The 24,301-nt window shown below is 56.3% G+C and overlaps 2 protein-coding genes across 4 annotated transcripts in view; one reads left to right on the top strand and one right to left on the bottom strand.

Moving 5' to 3' along the window:
* Positions 1–15,020, top strand: part of MYH7B (myosin heavy chain 7B) — a 52,119-nt gene extending 37,099 nt beyond the window's left edge. For both annotated transcript variants that reach the window (XM_048820658.2, XM_048820657.2), the window contains 18 exons: positions 238–414; positions 653–798; positions 1,872–1,962; positions 2,877–3,266; positions 3,912–4,038; positions 5,011–5,129; positions 7,021–7,217; positions 9,069–9,418; positions 9,856–9,980; positions 10,668–10,783; positions 10,955–11,147; positions 11,428–11,631; positions 11,907–12,032; positions 12,750–12,920; positions 13,077–13,181; positions 13,738–13,833; positions 14,326–14,463; positions 14,900–15,020. In XM_048820658.2, the coding sequence (XP_048676615.2) occupies positions 238–414; positions 653–798; positions 1,872–1,962; positions 2,877–3,266; positions 3,912–4,038; positions 5,011–5,129; positions 7,021–7,217; positions 9,069–9,418; positions 9,856–9,980; positions 10,668–10,783; positions 10,955–11,147; positions 11,428–11,631; positions 11,907–12,032; positions 12,750–12,920; positions 13,077–13,181; positions 13,738–13,833; positions 14,326–14,463; positions 14,900–14,911 (2,883 nt within the window). In that variant the 3' untranslated portion in view covers positions 14,912–15,020. The remainder of the gene's footprint in view (positions 1–237; positions 415–652; positions 799–1,871; positions 1,963–2,876; positions 3,267–3,911; positions 4,039–5,010; positions 5,130–7,020; positions 7,218–9,068; positions 9,419–9,855; positions 9,981–10,667; positions 10,784–10,954; positions 11,148–11,427; positions 11,632–11,906; positions 12,033–12,749; positions 12,921–13,076; positions 13,182–13,737; positions 13,834–14,325; positions 14,464–14,899) is intronic.
* Positions 15,021–16,963: 1,943 nt separating this feature from the next.
* Positions 16,964–24,301, bottom strand: part of TRPC4AP (transient receptor potential cation channel subfamily C member 4 associated protein) — an 81,460-nt gene continuing 74,122 nt past the window's right edge. The window contains exons 19-20 of one of the 2 annotated variants that reach the window (XM_048820660.2): positions 19,959–20,133; positions 16,964–19,167 (exon numbers count right to left, since the gene is read on the bottom strand). In XM_048820660.2, coding sequence (XP_048676617.2) covers positions 19,996–20,133 — 138 coding nt within the window. In that variant the 3' untranslated portion in view covers positions 16,964–19,167; positions 19,959–19,995. Of the gene's footprint in view, positions 20,134–24,301 lie in introns of both variants that reach the window. The other variant, XM_048820659.2, reaches the window with a different exon arrangement.

Below are 24,301 nucleotides of genomic sequence, written 5' to 3'. Positions count from 1 at the left end.
GGTGGTGGTGGGGATGGTGGTGATGAGGGCAGTGATGGTGATGATGGTGAGGAAGGTGATGGTGATGGTGGTGGAGATGAAGGCAGTGATGGTGATGATGGTGGAGATGAAGGCAGTGGTGGTGATGGTGGTGAGGAAGGCAGTGGTGGTGATGAGGTATTCTAGAGTTTAGCTCTCATCTGCCCCCAACCCCTGTCTCCTGAGGAGTTAAGCTCTCTTTTTCCTCTGCCGGCCTAGGTTAAAAACCTGATTGAAGAAATGGCGGCTCTGGACGAGATCATCGCCAAGCTGACCAAAGAGAAGAAGGCGCTGCAAGAGGCGCATCAGCAGGCCCTAGATGACCTGCAGGCTGAAGAGGACAAAGTCAACACGCTGACGAAGGCAAAAGTCAAACTGGAACAGCAAGTGGATGATGTGAGTAAAACATGAATGCAAAGACCAGTGACAGCAATCCCGTTGTATGGATGAGCCGTGTGCCCCCAGTGCAACCGCCCCGGTACAGAGGAGATGCGTTAGATGCCATGCTAGGTTTCTGCCAGCAATGGAGAAGGGACCTCTCATCAGAGGCAGGAGGATGTGGAGGAGCAGGAGATGTCAGGGGCACTGGAGGGAGTATTTCCTTTCCGAATTTACATGTCTTCCTTCTCTCCAGCTGGAAAGTTCCCTGGAGCAGGAGAAGAAGATCCGAATGGACCTGGAGCGAGCGAAGCGCAAGCTGGAAGGGGATCTGAAGCTGACGCAGGAGTCTGTGATGGATCTGGAGAACGACAAGCAGCAACTGGAGGAGAAACTCAAAAAGTGAGTGCCAGCAACGCCTGGGGAAATACCCCGCAGCCAACCCCAGCAGGCGCTGCTCCTGCCACCTGCTTCCTCCTGCACTGAGCACGCCCACAGGTGCAGGGGGCTGGCGTTCTCACTTCTTGGAGCTGTTTCCAGACTGGAAAATGCTGTTATCCTTTGTAGCATCTAGCGTCCCCAGCCATGCTCAGAACCCACTGCGTTGGGCACTCCCAGACACCCAGGGAGAGAGGGTCTAACCAGCCCAGCGCAGGAGGGGTTCTCGTCCCCATGTTGCTGCAGGGCTTGAGGCTCATAGGATGCAGTGACTTACCCAGAGGAGCCTGTGACAGAGGCAGGAACAGAGAACTCTACCCACCCGATCGAACTGCCTCCCAGCGCCCCAGGCTTTAGGGAGCCCAGAAAAGCATTCAAAGCTTCAAGAGAGGCTGCTATGCAGAGCTGTCACCTGCAGCTCCCAGGGGCTGCAAATGTAATCAGCAAGTCAGCAGGGTTGATATCAGCTGCCACATCCCAATTCATGGATGGGCTGTGCCCCCCCGGGGAACCGCCCCTGTGCAGGATTGGGTTGTGTCCCCCCAGGGGAACCGCCCCGCTGCAGGGATGGGCTGTGTCCCCCCAGGAACCGCCCCTGTGCGGCGATGGGCTATGCCCCCCAAGGGGAACCGCCCCTATGCAGGATTGGGTTGTGTCCCCCCGGGAACTGCCCCGATGCAGGGATGGGCTGTGCCACCCCGGGGGAACCGCCCCGATGCAGGATTGGGTTGTGTCCCCCCGGGAACTGCCCCGATGCAGGGATGGGCTGTGCCACCCCAGGGGAACCGCCCCGATGCAGGGATGGGCTGTGTGCCCCATGGGGAACCTGATGTAGAGGGGTTGTCTTAGGTGCTCTGCTACAGTTCTCCGAACAGTCTAGGTTGCAAGTACAGGTTCATTCATCTTTTGATACAGGACAAAGTACAAGTCACTAGTTTGCAGGGAAGTCTCCTACACTGGCCCCTGGGGGACAGGCTAGGAGGGGCCTGGCAGCTGTTCTCTGCCTAACCACAGGCCTCTGTCCTGGTTCTGTGCAGGAAAGAGTTTGAGACAAACCAGCTGAATTCAAGGATTGAAGATGAGCAAGTGCTTGGGGCCCAGCTGCAGAAGAAGATCAAAGAGCTGCAGGTAAAGGAATGTTGTACAGACCACACAGGCCTGGCGTTCCACAGTGAACCGCCAGGGGGTTGAGTAGGAGAGTGCCCCAGGGCTGACAGAGAAGCTTGTCCCTGAGCGGGCAGAGCACTGCCCGCCTCCCTGGGCCTGCAGCCACCTCTGGGGAGCTATGCGGAGAGGGCTCTGCTTTCCACCATCCCTTCCGGCTGGGCCGGCCAAGCTAGTGTGTCTCCCTCTCCCCTCTCTCCAGCCCTGGGGCCTTGATCCCAGTTCAGCTGGGCACCTTTCAGATCTAATGGAGCCAGCTGGCTTCCCCAGAAGCCCAGCAGCTCCTTACGTGCCCACCCTGTGTTAGCAGCACTCTGAGCACGGACCTCACGGAGCCCAGCAGGGATGCCTGGGGAAAGCCAAGCCAGCGCAGTGGGGCTGGTGCGCTCCGGACCAATCCCAGGCACGATCTGTAGGGGAGGCAGGTTAAATGGGGTCGGGTTTGGGGTTTTTTAATTAAAAACTCAAAGACAAGCTCCTGGCATTTCAGCCGGGAGGGAGCTAGCTCTTTGCCCACACACCAGAACCTCAAATCCAACCCCCCAAACCCTGATGTCACAGTTTGTGAGAGGGGCCCAAAGGGCCAAACCAGAACCCCAGGGCCAGATCGCCCTAGCTGTGGGGGTGGGGCTGGGCTTGGAATCCTGATTCACAGCTGGACCCAGATTGGGTGGCTCAGGCCCAGCTCTCCAAAGGTTTTAGGGGTGACTGTGTTAGCAGAATCAGTGTTGGGACTGCTGCTAGCTCAGCCCGGGAGCCTGGGGCGCTGGCTGCCTGTCCCAGTGGGGTGGCTTGGTGCTGCAGTGAGGCTCTCCCTCCAGCTGGGACGGCGAGGATGCCTGGCCCCATAGCACCTGCCCTGCTTTGCCCCCCGCCAGGCCCGCATTGAGGAGCTGGAGGAGGAGCTGGAGGCGGAGCGGGCAGCGAGGGCCAAGGTGGAGAAGCAGCGCGCAGAAGTGGCACGGGAGCTGGAGGAGCTGAGCGAGCGGCTGGAGGAGGCGGGCGGCGTGACGGCTGTCCAGCTGGAGATGAACAAGAAGCGGGAGGCAGAGTTCCTGAAGCTGCGCAGGGATCTGGAGGAGGCGACGCTGCAGCACGAGTCGACGGCGGCAGCCCTGCGCAAGAAGCACGCCGACACCGTGGCCGAGCTGGGCGAGCAGATCGACAACCTGCAGAGGGTCAAGCAGAAGCTGGAGAAGGAGAAGAGCGAGATGAAGATGGAGGTGGACGACCTGTCGTCTAACATTGAGTATCTCACCAAGAACAAGGTGAGGGACTGGGAAGCTGTGAGCAGGGCTGCCCCCCGCTGGGTGGAACCAGACCTGCTTGGGCGTGGGGGACTAGGGTGCCCAAGAGCGGGTGGAGGCCAAGGCAGGCTCTAAGTTCTAACCCAGCAAGTGTAGGTGGTTTGCGCAGGAGTCTTGGGCGCTGAGCTCAGGTCTGATGTTCGCTTGGCCAAGTCACTAACCTCCCTGCCTCCAGCTGCAAGTGGGGATAATGAGACGTACCTGCTCCGTGCTTGGGCCGGAGGGCTCTGAAGCTGCTAAGATCAGAGCAAAGGCTGGAGCTCTTGGCGTGGAAAGCCCTGGGTTCTATCCTAGATGCTGCATGTGCGCAGAACAGCAGCTGAGCTCTCTGTACTGAAGGCAGCTGCAGGACCTGTTCCTCTACCGAGGGGGACATGCAAGGGTCCCATACTAGCAGGGCTCTGTGTGAGAGCCTAATGGGAATCCTGTTTTGCATCACTCAGCTGAGAGTGGGTCAGAGAAAGGGGGATTCCCCAGTCTCAAACCATAGCCTAGGAGGCAGGACAGTTCCCGGGGAGGCGTGTCCAGCAGCTGAGCCCATTTGGAAGAGCAAAGTTGTCTAGCTCGGGGCTGCTGATGTGACGCTGCCCTGGCTGCTCGCTGCAGGCAAATGCAGAGAAGCTGTGCCGAACGTACGAGGACCAGCTGAGTGAGGCCAAGTCCAAAGTGGAGGAGCTGCAGCGTCAGCTGGCCGAAGTGAGCACCCAGCGCGGCCGGCTGCAGACTGAGAACGGTAGGTTGGGAACGCCTTCGCCCAGCTCTGGGACTGGTTGAGAGGGGCCCCGAGGCTGGGCTTGCTGCTAAACCAGGGGACTGGGATCAGCCACTTTCCTGCCTCTCCGAGAGATCAGTGTGCTCTTCTGGCAGGGAGCAGCTCGCTGAGTAATTACTGATGCCAAAGCGGTGCCCGGAGGAGCTGCAGAATGTACCCGCAGGCCCCACTCAGGGCGGGCAGCGCGGCCAGCCAAGACAGAACAGCGGAGGCAGCGAGAGGAGAGAGGTAGCATCAGCCTGAACGTGGCTACGGAACGTGCCGTGACCACCAGCGTTGCCAGCAGGACGCTCCCTGCTGGCAGAGTTCCCCCTCCGCCCCAGCAGCGCAGCTGCTGCCTTTGGGTCCAAGGATGCCCGGCTGGAGACCCAGCGAGGCTAGGTTCTGCCCAGACTCTCCTGGGATCTGCACTGGAAGGGCTGAGTGCATCAGGGAGCTGTGACATTAAGCTGAGATCCCTGCTGCCCAGGCGAGAGGTAAAGAGCCCCTGGCACGAGGGATAATAGGCCAATTGCCCAGGCCAACATCCCGTCTACCAGCAAGCCAGGTTCTGCTACCCTAGACTGTGTGGGGACCATCCAGGGCCCAGACTAGTGGCTGGCTCCTCACAGCCTGGCTGAGAGCCAAGTCATTGCTTGGGGGATGGGAAGTGCTAGATAAAGTCCATTTCGACTGACTCCGAGCTAGTGATGGGCCATAACTGCAAGGCCAGGTCCAGACTCCTCGAGCTCTGTGGGAACTCAGAGATGGGCTCAGGCCTATTGCTGTGAGCGAGCGCATCACCTTGGGCCCCCTGGAACCGGAGGCAGTTGGGGATCAGTTCTGCACGCTGGCGCTCAGGGGCCGCAGGGAGCTGAAGGACACGAGCACACGGCCTTGCACGGTTTCCATTTGCCCAGCTCCATTCCAGTTGTTTGGCTTTGTCTGCACTAGGGGAGCTAAGCCGGCTGCTGGAGGAAAAGGAGTCTTTTATAAACCAGCTGAGCCGTGGCAAGACCTCGTTTACCCAGACTATTGAGGAAATCAAGAGGCAGCTGGAAGAAGAGACCAAGGTAAGGCTGTGTGAGGGAGACGACTGGCTCTCTGGGGCCTCTCTCCTGTGGGAGGGGGGGCTTGCTGGCTAGCCAGGAAGGGAGTTGGGGAGCCCAGCAATGCGGACTTGCACCTAAGTCCCTAGAAAAGGATGGAAAATCATAGAGTCATAGAATATTAGGGTTGGAAGAGACCTCAGGAGGTCATCTAGTCCAACCCCCTGCTCAAAGCAGGACCAACCCCAACTAAATTATCCCAGCCAGGGCTTTGTCAAGCTGGGCCTTAAAAACCTCTAAGGATGGAGATTCCACCACCTCCCTAGGTAACCCATTCCAGTGCTTCACCACCCTCCTAGTGACATAGTTTTTCCTAATATCCAACCTAGACCTCCCCCACTGCAACTTGAGATCATTGCTCCTTGTTCTGTCATCTGCCACCACTGAGAACAGCTGAGCTCCATCCTCTTTGGAACCCCCCTTCAGGTAGTTGAAAGCAGCTATCAAATCCCCCCTCACTCTTCTCTTCTGCAGACTAAATAAGCCCAGTTCCCTCAGCCTCTCCTCATAAGTCACGTGCCCCAGCCCCCTAATCATTTTCGTTGCCCTCTGCTGAACTCTCTCCAATTTGTCCACATCCTTTCTGTAGCGAGGGCCCCAAAACTGGATGCAATACTCCAGATGTGGCCTCACCAGTGTCCATAGAGGGGAAAAATCACTTCCCGCCATCTGCTGGCAATCCTCCTACTAATGCAGCCCAATATGCCATTAGCCTTCTTGGTAACAAGGGCACACTGTTGTCTCATATCCAGCTTCTCGTCCACTGTAATCCCTGGGTCCTTTTCTGCAGAATTGCTGCTTAACCAGTCGGTCCCTAGCCTGTAGCAGTGCATGGGATTCTTCCGTCCTAAGTGCAGGACTCTGCACTTGTCCTTGTTGAATCTCTTCAGGTTTCTTTTGGCCTAATCCTCCAATTTGTCTAGGTCACTCTGGACCCTATCCCTACCCTCCAGCATATCTACCTCTCCCCCCAGCTTAGCGTCATCTGCAAACTTGCTGAGGGTGCAATCCATCCCATCATCCAGATCATTAATGAACATCTTGAACAAAACCGGCCCCAGGACCGACCCCTGGGGCACTCCGCTTGATTCCAGCTGCCAACTAGACATTGAGCCGTTGATCACTACCCCTTGAGCCTGATGACCCAGCCAGCTTTGTATCCATCAAACTGCCAGTCATTGGCCAGAATGACACTGGGCCTGGCCATGCTCAGGGGTACCCAGCCCAGCCAAGCCTGGCAAGGGGCTGAAGCCACTGCTCTGAGCAGGAAAAACATGTCTGGGAGGGCAGCTGTGCAGGGGAGCCTTGGCCAGCACAGGTACTGGGAATGGGACCCTGCGCCTGGTGCTGGGGTTGGATCCAGCCCTGATCAGTCGTGAGCAGTAGCTCAGCCCAGGCAGTGGCTTTCTGGGGCCCTCTGTGAAGGGAGTTGGTGGGTGTTGGTCTGTCGCCCAGCAGGCTGCTCTCTGCACCCCCCCACATGCACCCCCACCACTGCACAGCTTGGCCCCTGGGGTCAGTCTCAGCAGAGAGCCAGGGAGGCTGAATTCCCTTCTGCTAGGCTGCCCCTACAGGGCCGGTTTGTGGCACCCAGGAGGGGAGACCGGCACTGCTCCTGCTGGTGTGGGAACATGCCCTGCACAGAAAGCACCAGGCCCCAGGCCAGCAATCCAGCATCTTTCACTGGAGCTAGACTCCCCGCGTTAAGGAGGCACTGCCCCAGCAGAGCCTGCCTGAGGGGGGGAGAGGGGGTCCCAGCCTTGGGCAGCACTGGCTAAGTGTGAAGGCTGACTCCCACCCCAGGCCTGAGGGGAGCCCTCTGCCCATCTCGGCTCTCCTGCCTTCCCCTTTGCAGTCCAAAAACGCCTTGGCTCACGCGCTGCAAGCCTCACGCCATGACTGCGACCTGCTGCGGGAGCAGTACGAGGAGGAGGTGGAGGCCAAAGGGGAGCTCCAGAGGACCCTGTCGAAGGCCAATGCTGAGGTGGCCCAGTGGAGAACCAAGTACGAGACGGATGCCATTCAGAGGACAGAGGAGCTGGAGGAAGCCAAGTAAGTTCCAGCAAGGGTCATGCACTGGGCACTGGCTGCTCCATCCGCCTGCTAGGACTGCTTGGGAGCAGATCTCCTGGGTGGCTGCTGGTCTCTGCAGAGGGACAGGGCAGCTGCAGAGACACCTCTGCGTTCACACAGAGACGCGACTGGCTCAGCGAACACCCGTATGCTGGGCCTGGCCAAGGGATACGTTGCCTGTTGGCACTGTGTGTGAGAGCAGGGTGCTCTCTGCCCCAAGCTCCAACCACCAACGCTGCCCAGGGACTGCCCTGAATGTCCAGCATGTTGCTCCGTGGGGGCTTATCTGGGGATCTGTGCATCAGCCAACATATCCGTGGGTGCACAAACATCCATGTGCCTAATGGGTTTGCATGGGGGCTGGTGGCTGTCCAAGGGGTGATGTGGCATTTGTGGAAGAACATAAGAACGGCCATACGGGGTCAGACCAAAGGTCCATCTAGCGCAATATCCTGTCTTCTGACAATGCCACGTGCCCCAGAGGGAATGAACAGAACAGGTAAACGTCAAGTGATGCATCCCATCGTCCATTCCCAGCTCTGGCCAACAGAGGCTAGGGACACCGTCCATGCCAATAGCTAATGATGGACCTATCCTCCATGAACTTATCTAGTTCATTTTTGAACCCTGTTATAGTCTTGGCCTTCACAACATCCTCTGGCAAGGAATTGTACAGGTTGACTGTGCATTATGTGAAGAAATACTCCCTTTTGTTTGTTTTAAACCTGCTGCCTATTAATTTCATTGGGTGACCCCTAATTCTTGTGTAAGTGGGGGAATGGTCCTGCTAGTGTGAGGAACTTTCCTGGCTTATACAGTACCCTGGTGGAATTTGCTAGCGAAAGGATCTAAGTCCTCGCTCCCACTCCCTTTACCCAGAGAGGGAGGGCTCCACTTCCCCTCTCCTGTGTGGCAGAGTCCTCTCTCTGGGGCACCTGGACATCACAAACAGCTGTCTCTGGAATGTAAGGGACGTTCATAGTCTGAGTCTCACACGTCCGAGGCCCTGGCTGTATTCAGGGATGCCGCGGGTTGGACACTTGCTCTGGCGGTGGTTACATGCCCTCTGGCTGTAGGTGGCAGGACCCTTCTTCCCAGAGTAGCGCCCTCTCTCCTCCCCCCTTCGGGGTTAAGATCCCCCTCCCAGTGCGGCCTGCAAGGCCTCTTGGCTGGGGCATCTCCCTGCACTGGGCCCTCTGCCAAGGGTTCCCCTTGCACTCCCCAGCTGCTCACTGCACTTAGCTCTGGCCTGCTCCAGCTCCACTCTGCCTCAGCGCTGCTGCTGCTCTGTCTCCAGCTCCCTGGGCTGCTCCTCCGGCCCTGGCCAGCATGGCCCTGCCCCCCCAGCTCAGCTCGGGCTCCTGCTCTCTCCTTAGCTCTGCCTCAGCCAGCTCCAGCTCACATGGAGGACAGGACCCCCAGCCTCCCTCATGGGCCTGCCTGCCCTGTCAACCAGGTTGACCTGGAGCATTGGCCTCTCCCCGTTGGCCCAAGGGACCGTCAGTCTCAGGGTCCTGATTTCTCATCAGCTCTTCCCCCTTCTTTTGGTACTGGGAGAAGGCCAACCCAACCCGCACTGAGTTTCATGACAGGCCAGCAGCCCCCTTATGCCTGGGCCTTCCTCTCCCGGTCAGGCCAGGAGAATCTCGAGGATGGGCTTGAGCCCAAGTCCATTGAGGTCAATGGCCAAGATTCCCCCAGACTCCCTGGGCTTGGAATCAGGTCCCTGTTGATGGAATTGGCCTGAGGCGCACGCCTGCCGGGCTCCGTGTCCACGCGTGGGGCCTGCTGTGCCCAGCCCCCGGCTCACTCGCTGACGGTGGTTGGCAGGAAGAAGCTGGCCATCCGGCTGCAGGAGGCGGAGGAGGCTGTAGAGGCAGCGCATGCCAAGTGCTCCTCCCTGGAGAAGACCAAGCACCGGCTGCAGACGGAGATCGAGGACCTGTCCATCGACCTGGAGAGAGCCAACTCTGCGGCCGCCGCGCTGGACAAGAAGCAGCGTAACTTTGACCGCATCCTGGCCGAATGGAAGCAGAAGTATGAGGAGACCCAGGCAGAGCTGGAGTCCTCACAGAAAGAGTCACGCAGCCTGAGCACGGAGCTCTTCAAACTCAAGAACGCCTACGAGGAGTCCCTGGACAACCTGGAAACCCTCAAACGCGAGAACAAGAACCTCCAAGGTACAGCCGGGCTCCGGCACCCAGCACCACGTCCCTGGGGCTGGGCACAGCCGGGCTCTGGCACCCAGCTCTGTGTCCCTGGGGCTGGGCACAAGGCAGCATGGGGGCACCCCCGGGCCAGCGCCGTGCCCTGGCCTGCTGAGCACAGCTGTGTCTCTGGGCCCACTGGCCAGTGCGGGGGCTTGGAGGGTGGCTGGCAGAGCCCCTGCCCAGCTGCTTGTGCCCAAACAGCCCACTTGAGGGCCTGGGCCTGCAGGTAGGGCTGGGAGGGGTCCGAATCCACATCCCCAGACTGCGGGTCTGGCCGTTTGCTATTTGTCAGGCAGACCCAGGACGGGGGGAGGGGGTCGAAGCCGGAGGCTTTGCTTGACAGCTGTGGGAAAGCTGGCGGTTAGGGGAACGCAGGCCCCCCATGCTCACCCTCTGTCACCCTCCAGAGGAGATCGCCGACCTGACAGACCAGATCAGCCTGAGCGGCAAGACCATCCACGAGCTGGAGAAGGTGAAGAAGGCCCTGGAGAGCGAGAAGAACGACATTCAGGCAGCACTGGAGGAGGCTGAGGTGGGTTTGGGCTCACGCTAATGAATGCCCCATCCCATGGCCTTGCACAGTGCAATGCCCTGTGCAGCCCCCTCCCTGCAGTGCCCCAGGGCCGGGGCTCCGAACACAGCGCTCTCTTCTGGGTGCAGTCAGCCTGTGAGAAACGCTCTCTGAGCCAAGCCACTGCCGCCCCGACACCCCTTCACCCATGTTGCTTTTGGGCAGGCATCAGACACTCCCCAAACAACCCCTGCCCAGGGCGACAGCTGCCACCTGCCCAGAGGCCTCTGGGTTCGTGGGGGCTATGGGGCAGGACTCCTGGGCTCTGTCCCTGCTCCGGCACTAACGTATTCTGTTACCTTGGGCAAGTCAGCACATTTGGCCCTTGGGTTCCCCATTTGCCAGTGTGGGGGTTGCGAGGATCCCCAGTGAGCCCGTTGCTTGCAGGGCAGCCGACGGCCACTATTCTCTGTGGCCGAGTGCACAGCCGGCTGGTTCAGCCTGCCCGCACCGGGGCTGGGAGAGGGTTACCACCTCTGACCCAGCAACTCTGCCCCTTGGTCTCTTCGCCCTGCTGCACCCAGAGCAGGCCGGGTCGAGCGCCTGGTCTCTCGGTACAGCCATGTTTTCAAAGGGGAGGCAGGGCCAAAGCCAGGAGAGGGACCCCAGCAATACGTGACACTAATGCCCATCTGCTGCTGCCGGTAGGGGGCACTGGAGCACGAGGAGAGCAAGACCCTGCGGATCCAGCTCGAGCTGTCCCAGATCAAGGCTGACGTGGAGAGAAAACTGGCCGAGAAGGACGAGGAGTTTGAAAACCTCAGGTAGTGCCTGCCTATGCCCACCTCCCATTGCTATCTAGCCCACAGGGGTGGCTTGGCAGAGCTCTCTCCAGAGCTGGCATAACCCCAGGGTAAAGCCGAGGGGAAGGGGCCCACACCGCACCTGGGGCTGGCCCCCAGCAGTAAGCTTTGAGCACCCCTCTCCTCTCGCAGGCGTAACCACCAGCGAGCCATGGACTCCATGCAGGCCACACTGGACGCAGAGGCCAAGGCCAGGAACGAGGCTATCCGGCTGAGGAAGAAGATGGAGGGCGACTTGAATGAGATGGAGATCCAGCTGAGCCATGCCAACCGCCAGGCCGCCGAGTCCCAGAAACTGGTCCGGCAGCTCCAGGCCCAAATCAAGGTCAGTGTGGCCCCAGGCGGCGGGCAGGGCTCCAGCTGCTGCCCTGGGTGGGGGTGATCGCAGCGCTCTGGAGCTGTGCCAGCCCCCAGCTGAAGGCAGGGGTCGTGTCGGGTACTGCCAGCTGGTGCACCAGCTGGCTCCCAGCCCTGGCCCCTGCCAGCCGGAAGCAGGGTTAGCCTGGCCGGATGCTCACGCCTGCCTGGGGTGATGGCTCCGGGCCTGCAGCCAGCCCCGTCCGTCTCCATCCCCCCTTGACTGTGTGTGTCGCTGCCGTGGGCAGGACTTGCAGATCGAGCTGGACGACACCCTGCGTCACAACGACGACCTGAAGGAGCAGGCGGCAGCCCTGGAAAGGCGCAACAACCTGCTGGTGGCCGAGGTGGAGGAGCTGCGGGCAGCGCTGGAGCAGGCCGAGCGGGGCAGGAAGCTGGCTGAGCAGGAGCTGCTGGAGGCCACCGAGAGAGTCAACCTGCTGCACTCCCAGGTGAGCGGGAGCCTGTGCAGGCCCAGCCCATGGGGCAGGGGGCACACAGGGGGTAGGTTCCTGGGCCCCTTCACCCCACACAGCGCAGCGCCCTGGGCCGCTGAGCTCCAGGCCCTCCCACACTGCGAGGACAGAGGTGACTGGAACCAGCCAGGGCACTGCCCTATGGGCACTGCCCTGTCCCACCCACCCCCCCGTGAACAGCCCACCCTGCTCCTGTGCAAACAGCCCCGTCCCCATCCCACGTGAATAACCCTGCCCTGTTGCTGCTCCAGAACACAGGCCTCATTAACCACAAGAAGAAGATAGAGGCGGACCTTGCCCAGCTGAGCTCAGAGGTGGAGGAGGCCGTGCAGGAGTGTCGCAACGCTGAGGAGAAGGCCAAGAAAGCCATCACCGACGTAAGGGAACCGGGCGTGCTGGCCACAGGCTCAGCAAGCAAGAGGGGCCCTCAGGGAAAGGGCCTGCGTGGTCACGCACCCTGGTGCTGGCATTCAGGAGGCAGCAGGTCGGTATTCAGAGTCCATGGCCAGAGGGGATCACTGTGATCCTCTTGTCTGACCTCCTGTATAACAGGCCAGAGACCAGCCCCACAACAGTCCCTAGAGCAGATCGTGTAGAAAAACACCCAGTATGGATTCAAAACCTGCCTGTGCTGGAGCCTCCACCAGGGCCCTTGGCAATTTGTTCCAGGGGGCAAGTCCCCTCCCTTGTAAACACTTAACGCCGTATTTCTAGTCTGCATGGGTCTAGCTTCAGCTCCCAGCCACTGGATCCTGTTAGACTTTCCTCTGCTAGACTGAAGAGCCCAGTATTAAATATTCATTCTCTATGCAGGTCCTTGCAGACCGTGATCAAGTCACCCCGAAGCTTCTCTTTGTTAAGCTAAGTTGATTGAGCTTCATGAGGCTCTCGCAATAAGGCAGCAGCTCACGTTGTTCGGGGCTCACTGCTGCCCTCCATGTAGCACCTGGGGGGAGGGGGTGTCATGGATCAGCAGCCAGTGTGGGATGGACAACGAGCCTGCATCCCTCTCCCACGCTCCTGCCAGCGGCACTGACTGATTGCATGAGGCCTGGCCCCGGCACTGACAGGCGCCCTCCCTTCGGTCCCCTCAGGCGGCCATGATGGCAGAGGAGCTGAAGAAGGAGCAGGACACCAGCGCGCACCTGGAGCGGATGAAGAAGAACATGGAGCAGACCATCAAGGACCTACAGATGCGCCTGGACGAGGCCGAGCAGATCGCCCTGAAGGGGGGCAAGAAGCAGATCCAGAAGCTGGAGGCCAGGGTAAGTGCTGGCAGTGGGCTCAGAGGGGGCTCAGAGGGGGTGTCCTCTCCCAGCTGCTCCCACGCTGCCAGGCCAGGGCCCGGCCCTCCCAGCTCAGCCTGACCTGGGCAGCTGGGAGCCCAGAGCAGACCACCACCACCCTGCTTCTGCCCACAGGTGCGTGAGCTGGAGGGGGAGCTGGACATCGAGCAGAAGAGGAACGCAGAGACCCAGAAAGGCATTCGCAAGTACGAGAGGAGGGTCAAGGAGCTGACCTACCAGGTACAGCTGTGCAGGGCTCCCCAACCCCTGCACCCGGTTCCTTGCCTCCCCCTGCTTCCACACCAGGCTCCCTATGTTCCTCCCCTCTGCCTGCTCCCTGACCCCTTCCCAGAGCTCCCAGCCCCACCTGCCTGCCCTCACACGGGGCTCCGAGGCCCACCCTCACCAGGTGCCAAGCCTCAGCCCCTGCCCTGCAGGAGGCCCCAGTCCCTGGGCACAGTGCACGTCACCTGTAGGAAAGCCCAGACTCTTTCAGCCCTCCCCAGTCTCCTCCCCCAAATCCCTCCTGACTTCTGCTGCCCGGCATGACCTCCTTGCTGCCCCAGGGCAGGCAGGAAGCAGGGGCTGAGCAGCCATGAGCCAGCCTGGGCTCCGTGGGAAGAGGGTGGGGTCTGTGGCAGTGGAGATTCATTGGGGGTCCATGGGGAGGGGAGATCAGCCAGAGGGGAAGCCGTGGGCAGGCCGGGGGCAGCTGGCAGCCTGGCCAGGGGAAGGGTTAGGAGGCCGGGTGGCAGGGGCTGATGACTCACTAGTGGCCCTGGCTGGGCTCTTTCAGACTGAGGAGGACAGGAAGAACCTGGCACGGATGCAGGACCTAATTGACAAACTGCAGACCAAGGTCAAGAGCTACAAGCGCCAGTTCGAGGAGGCGGTAAGTGCCAGGCAGAGATCCCACCCCTCTGCCCTCCTAGGCAGGACACACCTGGCCCTGCTTCTGGGGGGCTGGAGCCTCGACCCCTCTCCTGCCAGGGCTCAGGCTGCTCCTGAATAGCCCAGGCTTCCCCATAGCCCAGCACTGGGACCAGAGCTATCCCAAGGCCCGAGCCAGTCGGAGTCCTTGCCACTTCTCCAGAGAGTCCTCCTTGCACTGGAGGTGCCAACATGCCTGCAGGGCAGGAGGGGACAACCCTACCAGCCTTGCCAATGGCCTGCCAGTCTGTGGATGAGGCCTGGGCTCCAGGGCTGGGATCCCAGCACGGCGCCTTGCTGAGGGAGATGCACAAAACTGCCCAGGAAATGAGGGGCTGGGAATTCAGGCAAGGACCCCCTCAAAGCAGAGGGTGCTGCTGGCACCTCAGTCCAGGCCACGGCTCGTCCTCGCAGAGCCCTGCCCCCCTCACCCCATTTGCACTGCCGGCTGCAGGAGCAGCAGGCCAACTCCAACCTGGTGAAGTACCGCAAGGTGCAGCACGAGCTGGATGACGCAGAGGAGCGGGCCGACATCGCTGAGACGCAGGTGAACAAGCTGCGCACCCGCACCAGGGACGTCATCACCTCCAAGGTAAGGCCCCAGCTGCAGGGCCTGGTTCCGTGGGGAAGTGGGGGGAACCAGCGAAGCCTGAACTAACCCTGATGTGGGCCCTCAGAAGGGAAGTGGGAGTAAAGAAGCTGCCTGGGGCTACAGCCAGCTCCATGTTGCACTAGCCCCATGGGCAGCGAGTCCCACAGCTGCAGGCTTATCAAAGGGGCCAACAGACCCCACTGCCAGGCCCCTTGGGGCCAGGGCGAGACCAGCCACCAGCCAGGAGGAGCGGCTGCATGGGACCAGGGCCACGCATGGGAACAGCATCCACTCTAGGGAGCGGGCCATGTACTGGGACTCAGACAAGTGCCTGGCCCAGACCCCTGCAGAGGTGCTGCTGTTGGCAGGACGGTTGCACCCTGCTCCACCCCAGCAAGTCAAACGTCCTGAGTCCGTGTTTCTTTTCTGTTGCCAGCATGAGGAGTAGGAGCCGCAGCACCCGCCCCGCCGCCGTCACACCTGCCTGTTGTGTGAGGTGCAACTGGCTGCAACAGTCATTGTGTCTCTGTGCTGAGTGAATAAACAGCTTCCAAAGAGCACAGGCTCCTTGCGTCTGTGGGGTGGGAGGGAAGCTCTAGCGGAGCTCCGTGCAGAAGGGCTTGCATTGGCCTAAGAACAGTTGGCTCCAGGCCTGCAAGAGGAATGTGCCAAGAGCCAGGCAGTGAGGAGAACGGAGGCCGGGAGTTTGCTACGGGGTAGGACCTAGTTACCCTTTGGGATCAGCCCCAGAGGGGGCTGTAGGGAGGCCGGGGCTGCCTGAGAGCACACATGGCTGTGCAGGGAGCAGTTAACACTGGTTTAGAATCGCACAGGCCAGGCCAGCTCCAGAACCCAGGTTTGTATCTCTATGGCAGACAAACCCCCGCTGTCATTTAGCCCCTGCAAGAAGCACTGGCTGGGAAGTCCCAACCCTCAGCTGAACAGGCCCGGCTTTAGCAGCAGCTCAGCAAACTATATTGGCTCCCTAGCACAGTGCTTCAGCCCTGCTCCTGCTCCAGAGGGACACCAGCCGGGGAGGGGAGAGATCAGTTATTGGAGCAGGCCCCAGGAGGAGCCAAAGGAGTGGCTATTTCAGTGCAGAGCCAGCTCCATTGGCGGAAGAGCTCCTGCTACCCCTGCCCCAAGGCTGCCTTCATCAGGACACAGGAAGGCAGCGACTGGGGCAATGTGCTAGTATCTTAAATGTGTGACCCACATTCACGTCCCGAGACTGCTTTTTGCAGCAAGCACGGCCTGACTCTCTGTCCTCAGGGCGAGCGATCAACCCCGAGTGGCATTGGAGGGAGGGGGGAGGCTTGTAAAGCCTCTTGCCGAGAGGGGAACACAGGGCTGCTGAAGTCCCTGAGATGCAATTCCAGAGTCAGATCAGATATTGAAGGGGAAGCTACTGCAGATCATGCTCCTGTTCTCCAGCTGCAAGGAGTGGGGAGACGCTACTGAACAGGCCCTTTTCCTGGGGCTGCATGGACAAATCCATGCAGAGTAAGGGTGCGGCTATGCTGCAATAAAACACCTGCAACTGGCCTGTGGCAGCTGATGCAGGCTCACGTTGCTATAAAATTGCAGTGGGCACATTCGGGCTCAGGGACCCTGCTGCTGCTCGGGCTCAGAGCCTGGGCTCTAGCCTGAGCCAGAAAGTCCGACACAGGCCAGCCAGGGACATGATGTTGCAGTGTAGACATGCCCTAAGAGGGCAGGGCTCTGGTCTCTTTCTCTGCTCTTGCAGGGCAGCTCCCAAGGAGGCAGCACTCAAAGGCATTTAAAACCCAGGAGAAACAACAGAATAGCCCTGCTAGGCTCAGCCAGTTTTCATGCCCCCCCGTGCCTGGAACAGTCCTCCTTTCCCTATGTGTGAGGCAGCCACCCGCTCCTCAGGACTCACCTAGCAGCTGGCCTTACTTACCCCCATCTTTGCTCAGCCTCTCCCAGCACCCACCTGGCCGCTGTGGCAGGAAACTTTCCATGACAGCCATTGCTCAGAAGCCCTTTCTCCTGTTCACAGCCGTTGGCAGTTTAGACAGTGACCTTTTTGGGGTCATCACCCTGGCCCTTGCATGTGTGCAAGGCAATGGGCAGGTTTATGGTGCTCTATACAAGTACAGTCACTGCATAAGGCCCTGCCCACCAGTGGTTCAGAAATGGGGTACGCTGAACTGCATGCAGACTGTTCAGACCTGGTTTAGAGAACTTGTGCACAGCCAAATTGTGCAGGGGGACGAGCCAAACTGAGGTTAGGATCTGGTCAAACGTGTTAAAATCTGAAGCACTCACCCACCATCCAGCAGGGAGTTTAGACTTCAGCCGAGAGAGCACCCAAGGCAGGGACGACCACCAGAGCGAGCAGAATGCCAGCGAGCCTATAGGCATTTGGAGAGAACTGCAACATAAAAGGGAGCGCTGCACTCAAGCAGGGATGAGGCATAGATCCTACCGCCACAGTAGGCAAGACCCCTATAAAGAAAGACGTCTCTCCACACACTTCTTTTAAAATAGAGTTCTTTAATAGTTTCCATTTAATACGCTTGTTTGCAGTTAGTAAATTGGCAATAATCTGGGCAGCAAAAACCTCAGCAATGCATTTGGGATAGTGCAGAATTCCAGGAACATTAATCAGCTGGGATCCCACCGCCACCCCCAACAGTCCATCACTTGAGCTGCTGAAAACCACACTAATGACAGCAGAGCAGCAGCAAGCTCTCTGGTCCATCACATTAACATTCCTGCCCTTGCACCATTCCTCTGAGACATCTTCATTGACAAGAGGTTGCTACCACAGTAAGAATGAACGACCGAGCCACCTCTGGCCACTTGCAGGGTAGGTTTATATGAGCGGCTAATGTGAACGAAGAGTTCTATGGAAGCCAAGAGAGCGTGAGTGTGAGCTTTAACCTCAACCTATTTAGTGCCTTAAAACAAAGCTAAAAAATTGTTAGAAACGTTCAGTTTATGAAGGATCCTCTGTCCCTTCACATAAGTCAGACAGAACCTTCCTTCCAGGGAGGCCAGATCAGCTCCTGCGTGGGAGAAGAAATTGCTTCCTGTGCACCTGTCCGAACCAAGCCAGTTCAATCAGAACCACGTGATGAAAGAGCCCTGGCTCCAAGATCAGTCCCTGGAGCTGCTAAAATACATGAAGAGGGGGATGTCTAAAACAAAGGCAAACACAGCTTGGCCCCTACCTGTAAATTCCAGAAATACACAGATCAAGTTAAGAATAAAATATATTCTCTGCAGATTTATAGCATCAATCTTTGGATGCAACAATTAGCTAGATTAGGGAAAAGGCATTCTTGTAACTTAAAAGCCTTTTCATTTGAAGCATTTATTTTAAGTGTACATCTATTACAGTTAAGAATAAGCAAAGATTCACCAAACCCACAAATATCCCAAGAAAAAAAACAAAAAATAAAAGGACAGATGGAAAAGAAATTTGCTCCTGCGGGAAAGCTGATGGAGAGTTGCAGCTGTCATGGCAAAAGGTTCTCCCAATGGGTCGCCTCGTTTTGGAGGAATGGCATCGGCTGGAGCTGTGTGTTTAAAAAAAAAAATCTCCCTAGGGGAAGGAAATCCCTCGGGGGAAGACATTAATAGCTCCTTATAAACTCGGTTAAAGCTCCAGTTGGATGCACTGGCTCAGCAGTTTTGGAACTTGTTTGCCCCTTGCTCCTCACTCTCTGTTTTACCAGTCAGTCTGAATGTGAACTGCCCAGGGCGGACACTGAAGTGTGGTTTAAGACTAGCCTGGGCATTGCAACATTCACTCAGTTCTAACAGCATAGCCATTTCAAAGGCGACTCCAATTACAAACAGGTCAACGCTCTTCAGAATCAAGTTTTTCAGACGGTACAATCTAATCTCAGGGGCTAAACATCCGCCCTGCACATTCAACCCCTGCTTCAGGGATCCAAAGATTTGTATTCCCTTTGCTGGCAAAGGTCCTACACATTCAGACAACCATTGTGTGTCTGTGCCCAGACTGGCTACACAGTAGTTGCTCTCCCTTCCTCCTGGCTGCAGATAAAGTCTTGGGGGAGGTGGTACTGGTCACAGAAGGGGAGGACGCTGCAGGTCAGAGATACTCTCACTTGCACTCACTGCAATATGTTTGAAGGATGTTTCCCATTAACTGTCTGAGCTACCAAATATTAGTGTAAACTTAAAACCTAAATAATTAAAATTCACAGGTAAAGTTTGGGGGAAGAATAGGAAAATGGGTCTCAACGTAAGCCACAGAGGCATGAGATTTGCTTTAAATGCAGTGGCTCAGCGATGCTTCGGCACTGCACTGACTTATTTCATTCCAAGAAATCTCGGGCTACATCCAGCATCCGGCCTTTGAACAACGTGGTCTGATGCTGTTGATTAGGAATCGCAAGCTCAGGCAAAGTTAAGCGAAGCAGTCAGATTTTTGCCAAACTTGTTTTTTTAAAACATACTTTACAAAATTATTTTGATCAAAGGTCTTTTATTCCCAGCATCTAGCACTGTTACTCTGATTAAAACAACAACTCTAGGAAAAACCTGACATCTCCAAGCCAATATTGCACTTCGAAATTAATGTTGGTATGTTGATTTAAGGTATTGAAGACTGCAAGCTTAAACTCCGGTGTTAGGTTTCCAGGCACAGCTGGTTAGCACTCGCCGTGTTCAAGAGCGGAGAACCTTGCAGCAAAAGCAGTGCTCCTGAAGGCAATTTTAAAACCAGATTAGTAACCCAAGAAGGGACAAGCCACAAGTTTAAAAATCAGTACATTTTAATCTATTAATGCCTGGTCAAGTCTAGGCCCCGGACTGCAATTTCCCCCTCACTGAAAGGTTGCTGCTCTCTGCAGCACTGAACAACACCTTCCGACAGGAAGGAGCCGCTGGGCAGAGCAGGAGCAGAGGTTACCTCCTAATGGAGCAGCACAGACAGATGTGGGCTAAACAGATTTATCACCAAACAATCCAAAAGTGGATGGTAAAAAGGTGAACAGAGCTACAGCATCCAGAAATTCAAAACCACACACAGTCTAACCCACCCTCATCCCCACACCCCGACACACCCAACCCTGAAAAGACTGCTTGCTCCTAGTAGATGTGTGGGGGGCATCTGCATGCGTTTGGCCTGTCTGACCTTGGTTCGGATGGCCTGGGGCCTTTGCTGTGCTTTTTAACGTGCTAATTCGGGTGACCACAAGGAGAAGCCACAACTAATGTGAAGTATCCTTGTCTAGCCACACTGCACTGGGGGTGCCAGAAAAAAGGCTAGTTTTTGCAGGGGATTATTTTTATCCCCAAACAACTGGAAGCTCCGTCCCTGCATGTCACCCAGATAGCTTACGAAGTCCTGTCCTTCAGAGATCAGAGGTGGGGGAAGAGTCTTTAACAAAGCAGTAACATCCATGGTTCCAAGCCTAAACACACACACACACACACACACACACACGCGCAACACGCAACGTATCCCTGAAAATCCACCATCTGCCAGATACCCTCCAAGCGCTGTCCATTTGAAGCCAGTCTGACGAATCACTCCTCAGTAAAATCTCTGTCAATGTCCATATACGCTTCGTCAATATAGCTCACTATGGCACAGGGGGATGCCTGGTCGGGACTCAGCAGTAGAGATACAGTCTCTTTCCAGTAGGTAAAACTGATGCATGAACTCTGTGGGGAGAGAGAGAGAGAGAGAGAGAGAGTCTAATTAGGTGACAGGCTGCAAATAACCCTGAAGTTCATTAGCGTGAACCTGAGTTGCCCCCAAAATATGAGCTACGAACATGAACCAGATCTCCCTCCTCCTGTGCACCAAGCAGAGAGAAAACCTGAAAGCCATCTTACGCTCGGGTCTGATTTGCTCATCAGGCCAACATCGGAACCGTCAGTTTACCATTAACCCTGCTCGGCTTTAGGAAAGCTACCCCACGCAACGGAAACGTATCCCGCACAAACCAGATGATGCGCGTATGTACGGAAGCCAGCCTGCACCGATGCGTCTCTGTAAAATAGATTAATATTGGAAGCAGTTCCTTTTTTATAGCACCCCAAACCACAGGGCTCTTCCTTTCTTCTTGTCCCACAGCTGAGAGGATATTTATAAACAGAAGCAACTTCTCCTCCTCCAGCCAGACGATGGTAGAGGTGATCCAGCCAAGGAAAGGGGAGAGGTGCAACAGTCCCACTAGCTCTGCACTGAGAGATGGATGGCAAGGGGAGCCAACTCCACTGCCACAGACCTACTGCAGGAGGAGGCATTAAGGTGCGGAGTAGGGATCCCTACAGAGCATGCTCTCAATGGAGAGACCCACTGAGATGAACCTACCCTACTAAACTCTAGCAGGCCAGCAGTGCACCTTCTAGTCCAGGTGTAGGTGGGCAGGCTGAAAAAACATAGGGCCAGAGTGAGCCCAGCGGCTAGCTCCGGGTGTGCAGGACTGGCAGTGGGCGTCATGGGGCGAAGATGAATTGGACAGGACAGAGGAGTTACCGCCTAAGTGAGAGGTCTCCATGCGACAGGCTGTAGAGCTGCATGCAATGCATGGAACCTGCTGTCACAGAACAAGGTGACAGGACTCTTCCAGGCTGCAGGAGCAGCCGACATATGGCCCCAGCACTCTAAGGTCCCAAGCATGGTCCTGTCTCCTAGGTCCTGTTTGCTCACAATGGGGTAGCAGGCACCTGCCCCTGCTGTGGCTCAGCTCCACTCCCACTCCCTGGCAGGTCCGCAGCAGGGTAGGTGGGCATGAGGCAGAGGTGTAAGAGGGTGCTCCAACTCGGCCCACACAGGAAAGCCACGCAGGACTGGGTGCAGGGAGGTAATGGCACTGTCCCCTCATGCAGAGAGCAAGCCAGGGGAGCACATGGCTTCCCTTACACAGCAAACAGGACCAATCCTAAGAACTCCGTTTTTGTTCACATGCCTGGTCTCCGGCAATGAGCAGGCGCCACTGTGGTATCTGAGCCAGGAAGCTTGTAGCCGGCTACCCTGTGGTGATAACCAGTTATATGGTTCAAGCCCAGGCCCAAGTGGAGCTGAGACAAAGTCACCCTCTAGCTGAACAGCTGCGTATGCAAAGCGCAGGCACTGGCTTCGGTGCACGTTTTCATTAACGTCAGAGAACGGTCAGTTCCTTCACACGGCAGACCAGGCGCCAAGAGAGCAACGCAGCGGTTATGGCAGACAATACCATTCTCTCATGTAGACGGCTCTCAGCTGGTGCCTACATGAGAGGGACCAGGCATGCCAGCAGGTCAGTTTCAAGAGACAGGATGGACTGACAGCCATGTGCCACGCTGAAGCGGAACACAACAACGGCAGAGCGCGATTTGCTATGGCAGTTTCAGAGACGTGCTAGCATCTCTAACAAGAGAATGAGGCGCACAATGAGAAGCCGTCATTGGGTATTAACTGCACAAAGAGATAAGACAATGCAGTGCCTGTGCATTGCAAAGAGCTCCCTTGTGCACCCAGTAATCTACAGGCTCGAAGATTGGTTTTCGCTTGTCACTCAAGTCCAACAAGGAATGCCAAGCAGAAGAAAAGATCAGAAACTTCTCAAAGAAATCACAAGTCTGCACCTTGCATGCAGCATAAACTCCGCTCCTGCCCATCGCCGCATCCTTCCACTGACTCTCCCGCTTTCATTTTGTGGAGTTCACCATCCCAGGCCCTTCTAGCTATGCCCCCTCCCAGCCCAGGCACATGGCTTTAGTGGTCTCACGTAAGGAACACAGGCTATTACACAAGCTTGCTAGCCTACTCCTAGGATAACAGCTGTTTGGGAGGGGACTTGGGAATGGAGTTAATGTACAGAAACCAACCCTGATGGATTTTGTAGGGAAACCAACACAGCAGCATGTTGCAGGCTGCTGACCCAGATTCTTTCTGGCTCCTTGCACCCATCCCTGGCACTTCAGTGGCTAGATGCAACAGCCAACTCACTACTATAAAAATAATTAAGAAATAAGTGTCCTTTACCTATGCAAACATTCATTAACATGGATTATATGTAAATATTATACCATCAATACTGGAAGTGAATTAGTATTATATATATTACACAAACCATGGGAAAAGAACATAAAGACTGCTAGATCAAGCACTCAGGTTTGGAAGGGTTCCCTGGGTAACCCTAATTCAGCCCCCTCATGCATGTGTTAGGACACAGATGAGGTGGGGGAGGGGATCTCTTATTGGACCAGGTTCTGGTGGTGAGAGACAGAAGCCTTCGAGCTACACATAGCTCTTCCTCAAGGCTGGGAAAAGCACACGGGGTATGTCTACACTAGAAGCACCGCACTTCTGGTACAGATGCGCTAAGCCAATGCTCTGAGTTGTCAGCTTCATGACTCCACCTCCCGCGAGTGACAGCAGCCATGTCGGCGGGAGCAGCTCTCCTGCCGACACAGGGCTGCCTACACTTAGGTCAGTGTAATTTACGTTGCTCAGGGTGTGGATTATTCACACCCCTGCATGACGCAAGTCAAACGGAAGGAAATTCTAGCGTAAACAAGGTCCCAGCTAAATACAAGATTAAATGGATCGTTTAGCAGAAGTAGTTAGCATATACTCAAAGGGACCATTCAAGGTGATACAGACTAATTGCGTTTTTACTCACAGGACCCCATTCAGTGCACAGGAGGGACAGTGCGCACTGAATGAAGTGATTCCATCTTTTGATTTCTCATTGTTTGAGGTGGGGCCCAGGCCTTAGTGGGCACTATTCAAGCCCTGCTCGTAAGACAGAATTATTAATTTCCTCGTGGGCTTTCTTAGGGCACTCATCACTCTAGTACTGAGTGCCTCAAACAGTTTATTTTCATAAAACACTGTCATCTGAGAGGGTGGTATTATCATACAGAAAATAAATATCCCATTTTACAGAGGGGGAAGAGAGACCGAGATTAAGGTCAAAATTCTCCACGAATTGTGGATGACCAATTTGAGAGACGGAGGACCTGACTTTTCAGAGTGTTCAGCGTTGTACAGCACTTAACGTCGTCAGGCTCCCAGTGACACAGCGGCAAGTGCCCAGGACTTCTGCAAATCGGGCACCAGCATTTCAAGTTGAGCACCCAGAAAATGAACCCCCCCCGTGACAGGTTTGATTTAAGTGACTTGCCCAGCACCACACAGGAACTCAATGGCAGAGGCAGAGAGAATATAATTCCCACTGCTTTAACCATGAGATTGGCCTTGCTCTTCCTGCAATGCCCAGTCTCATTCACTACACACCTTCTCTGACCCAAGGGCCTCTCGGTGCCAAGTGGCAGAGGCCACAGGGGTACATAAGGCTTACAGAGATCCCCTGGGTCTGATACTTACATACAAGTTTAACAAAAAGGGCCATGTATGGTTTGTGCTGAAAGCCTGTCACAGCGATCATCTTAAATCGCTGCAAAGTGTACGTGTATGTATTATACAGAAAATTATGTTCTTAAAGCCGGGCAGTTACTGGCAGCTCACCCAGAGGTAACATGCCTTAAGACAGGTTCCACCAGACAGGAGACACTTATCTCCCTGGCTGACCATTGTGCATTGTGTGTCTTCCAATGGGAGTCTATTTGCACACTGAGTCAGGTGCTAAGAAGAGAGAGCTGAGATGTGGGGAGAAGAAATTAACAGGGGCAGTTGGGAATGATGATACTGTTTTCAGGTGGCTCAGTATACCTAGGGGTGCAGAAAGATGCCCTGGCACCCTTTATCAGGGGAGGCAAGCTGCCAGCAGGGGGAGATTTATGAAAGGAGGGTCTCAGCCATCCAGGTTGAAAAAGCTGCGTGAAGGACTTTAGGTAAGCAGGATCTTATTAGACAAGAGGCATCTTCTCGGTCAGG

This window comes from Caretta caretta, chromosome 13 (genome assembly GCF_965140235.1).
Source record: "Caretta caretta isolate rCarCar2 chromosome 13, rCarCar1.hap1, whole genome shotgun sequence".
NCBI classification, from domain to species: Eukaryota; Metazoa; Chordata; order Testudines; family Cheloniidae; genus Caretta; species Caretta caretta.
This window is presented reverse-complemented; position numbering and strand designations above follow the sequence as displayed.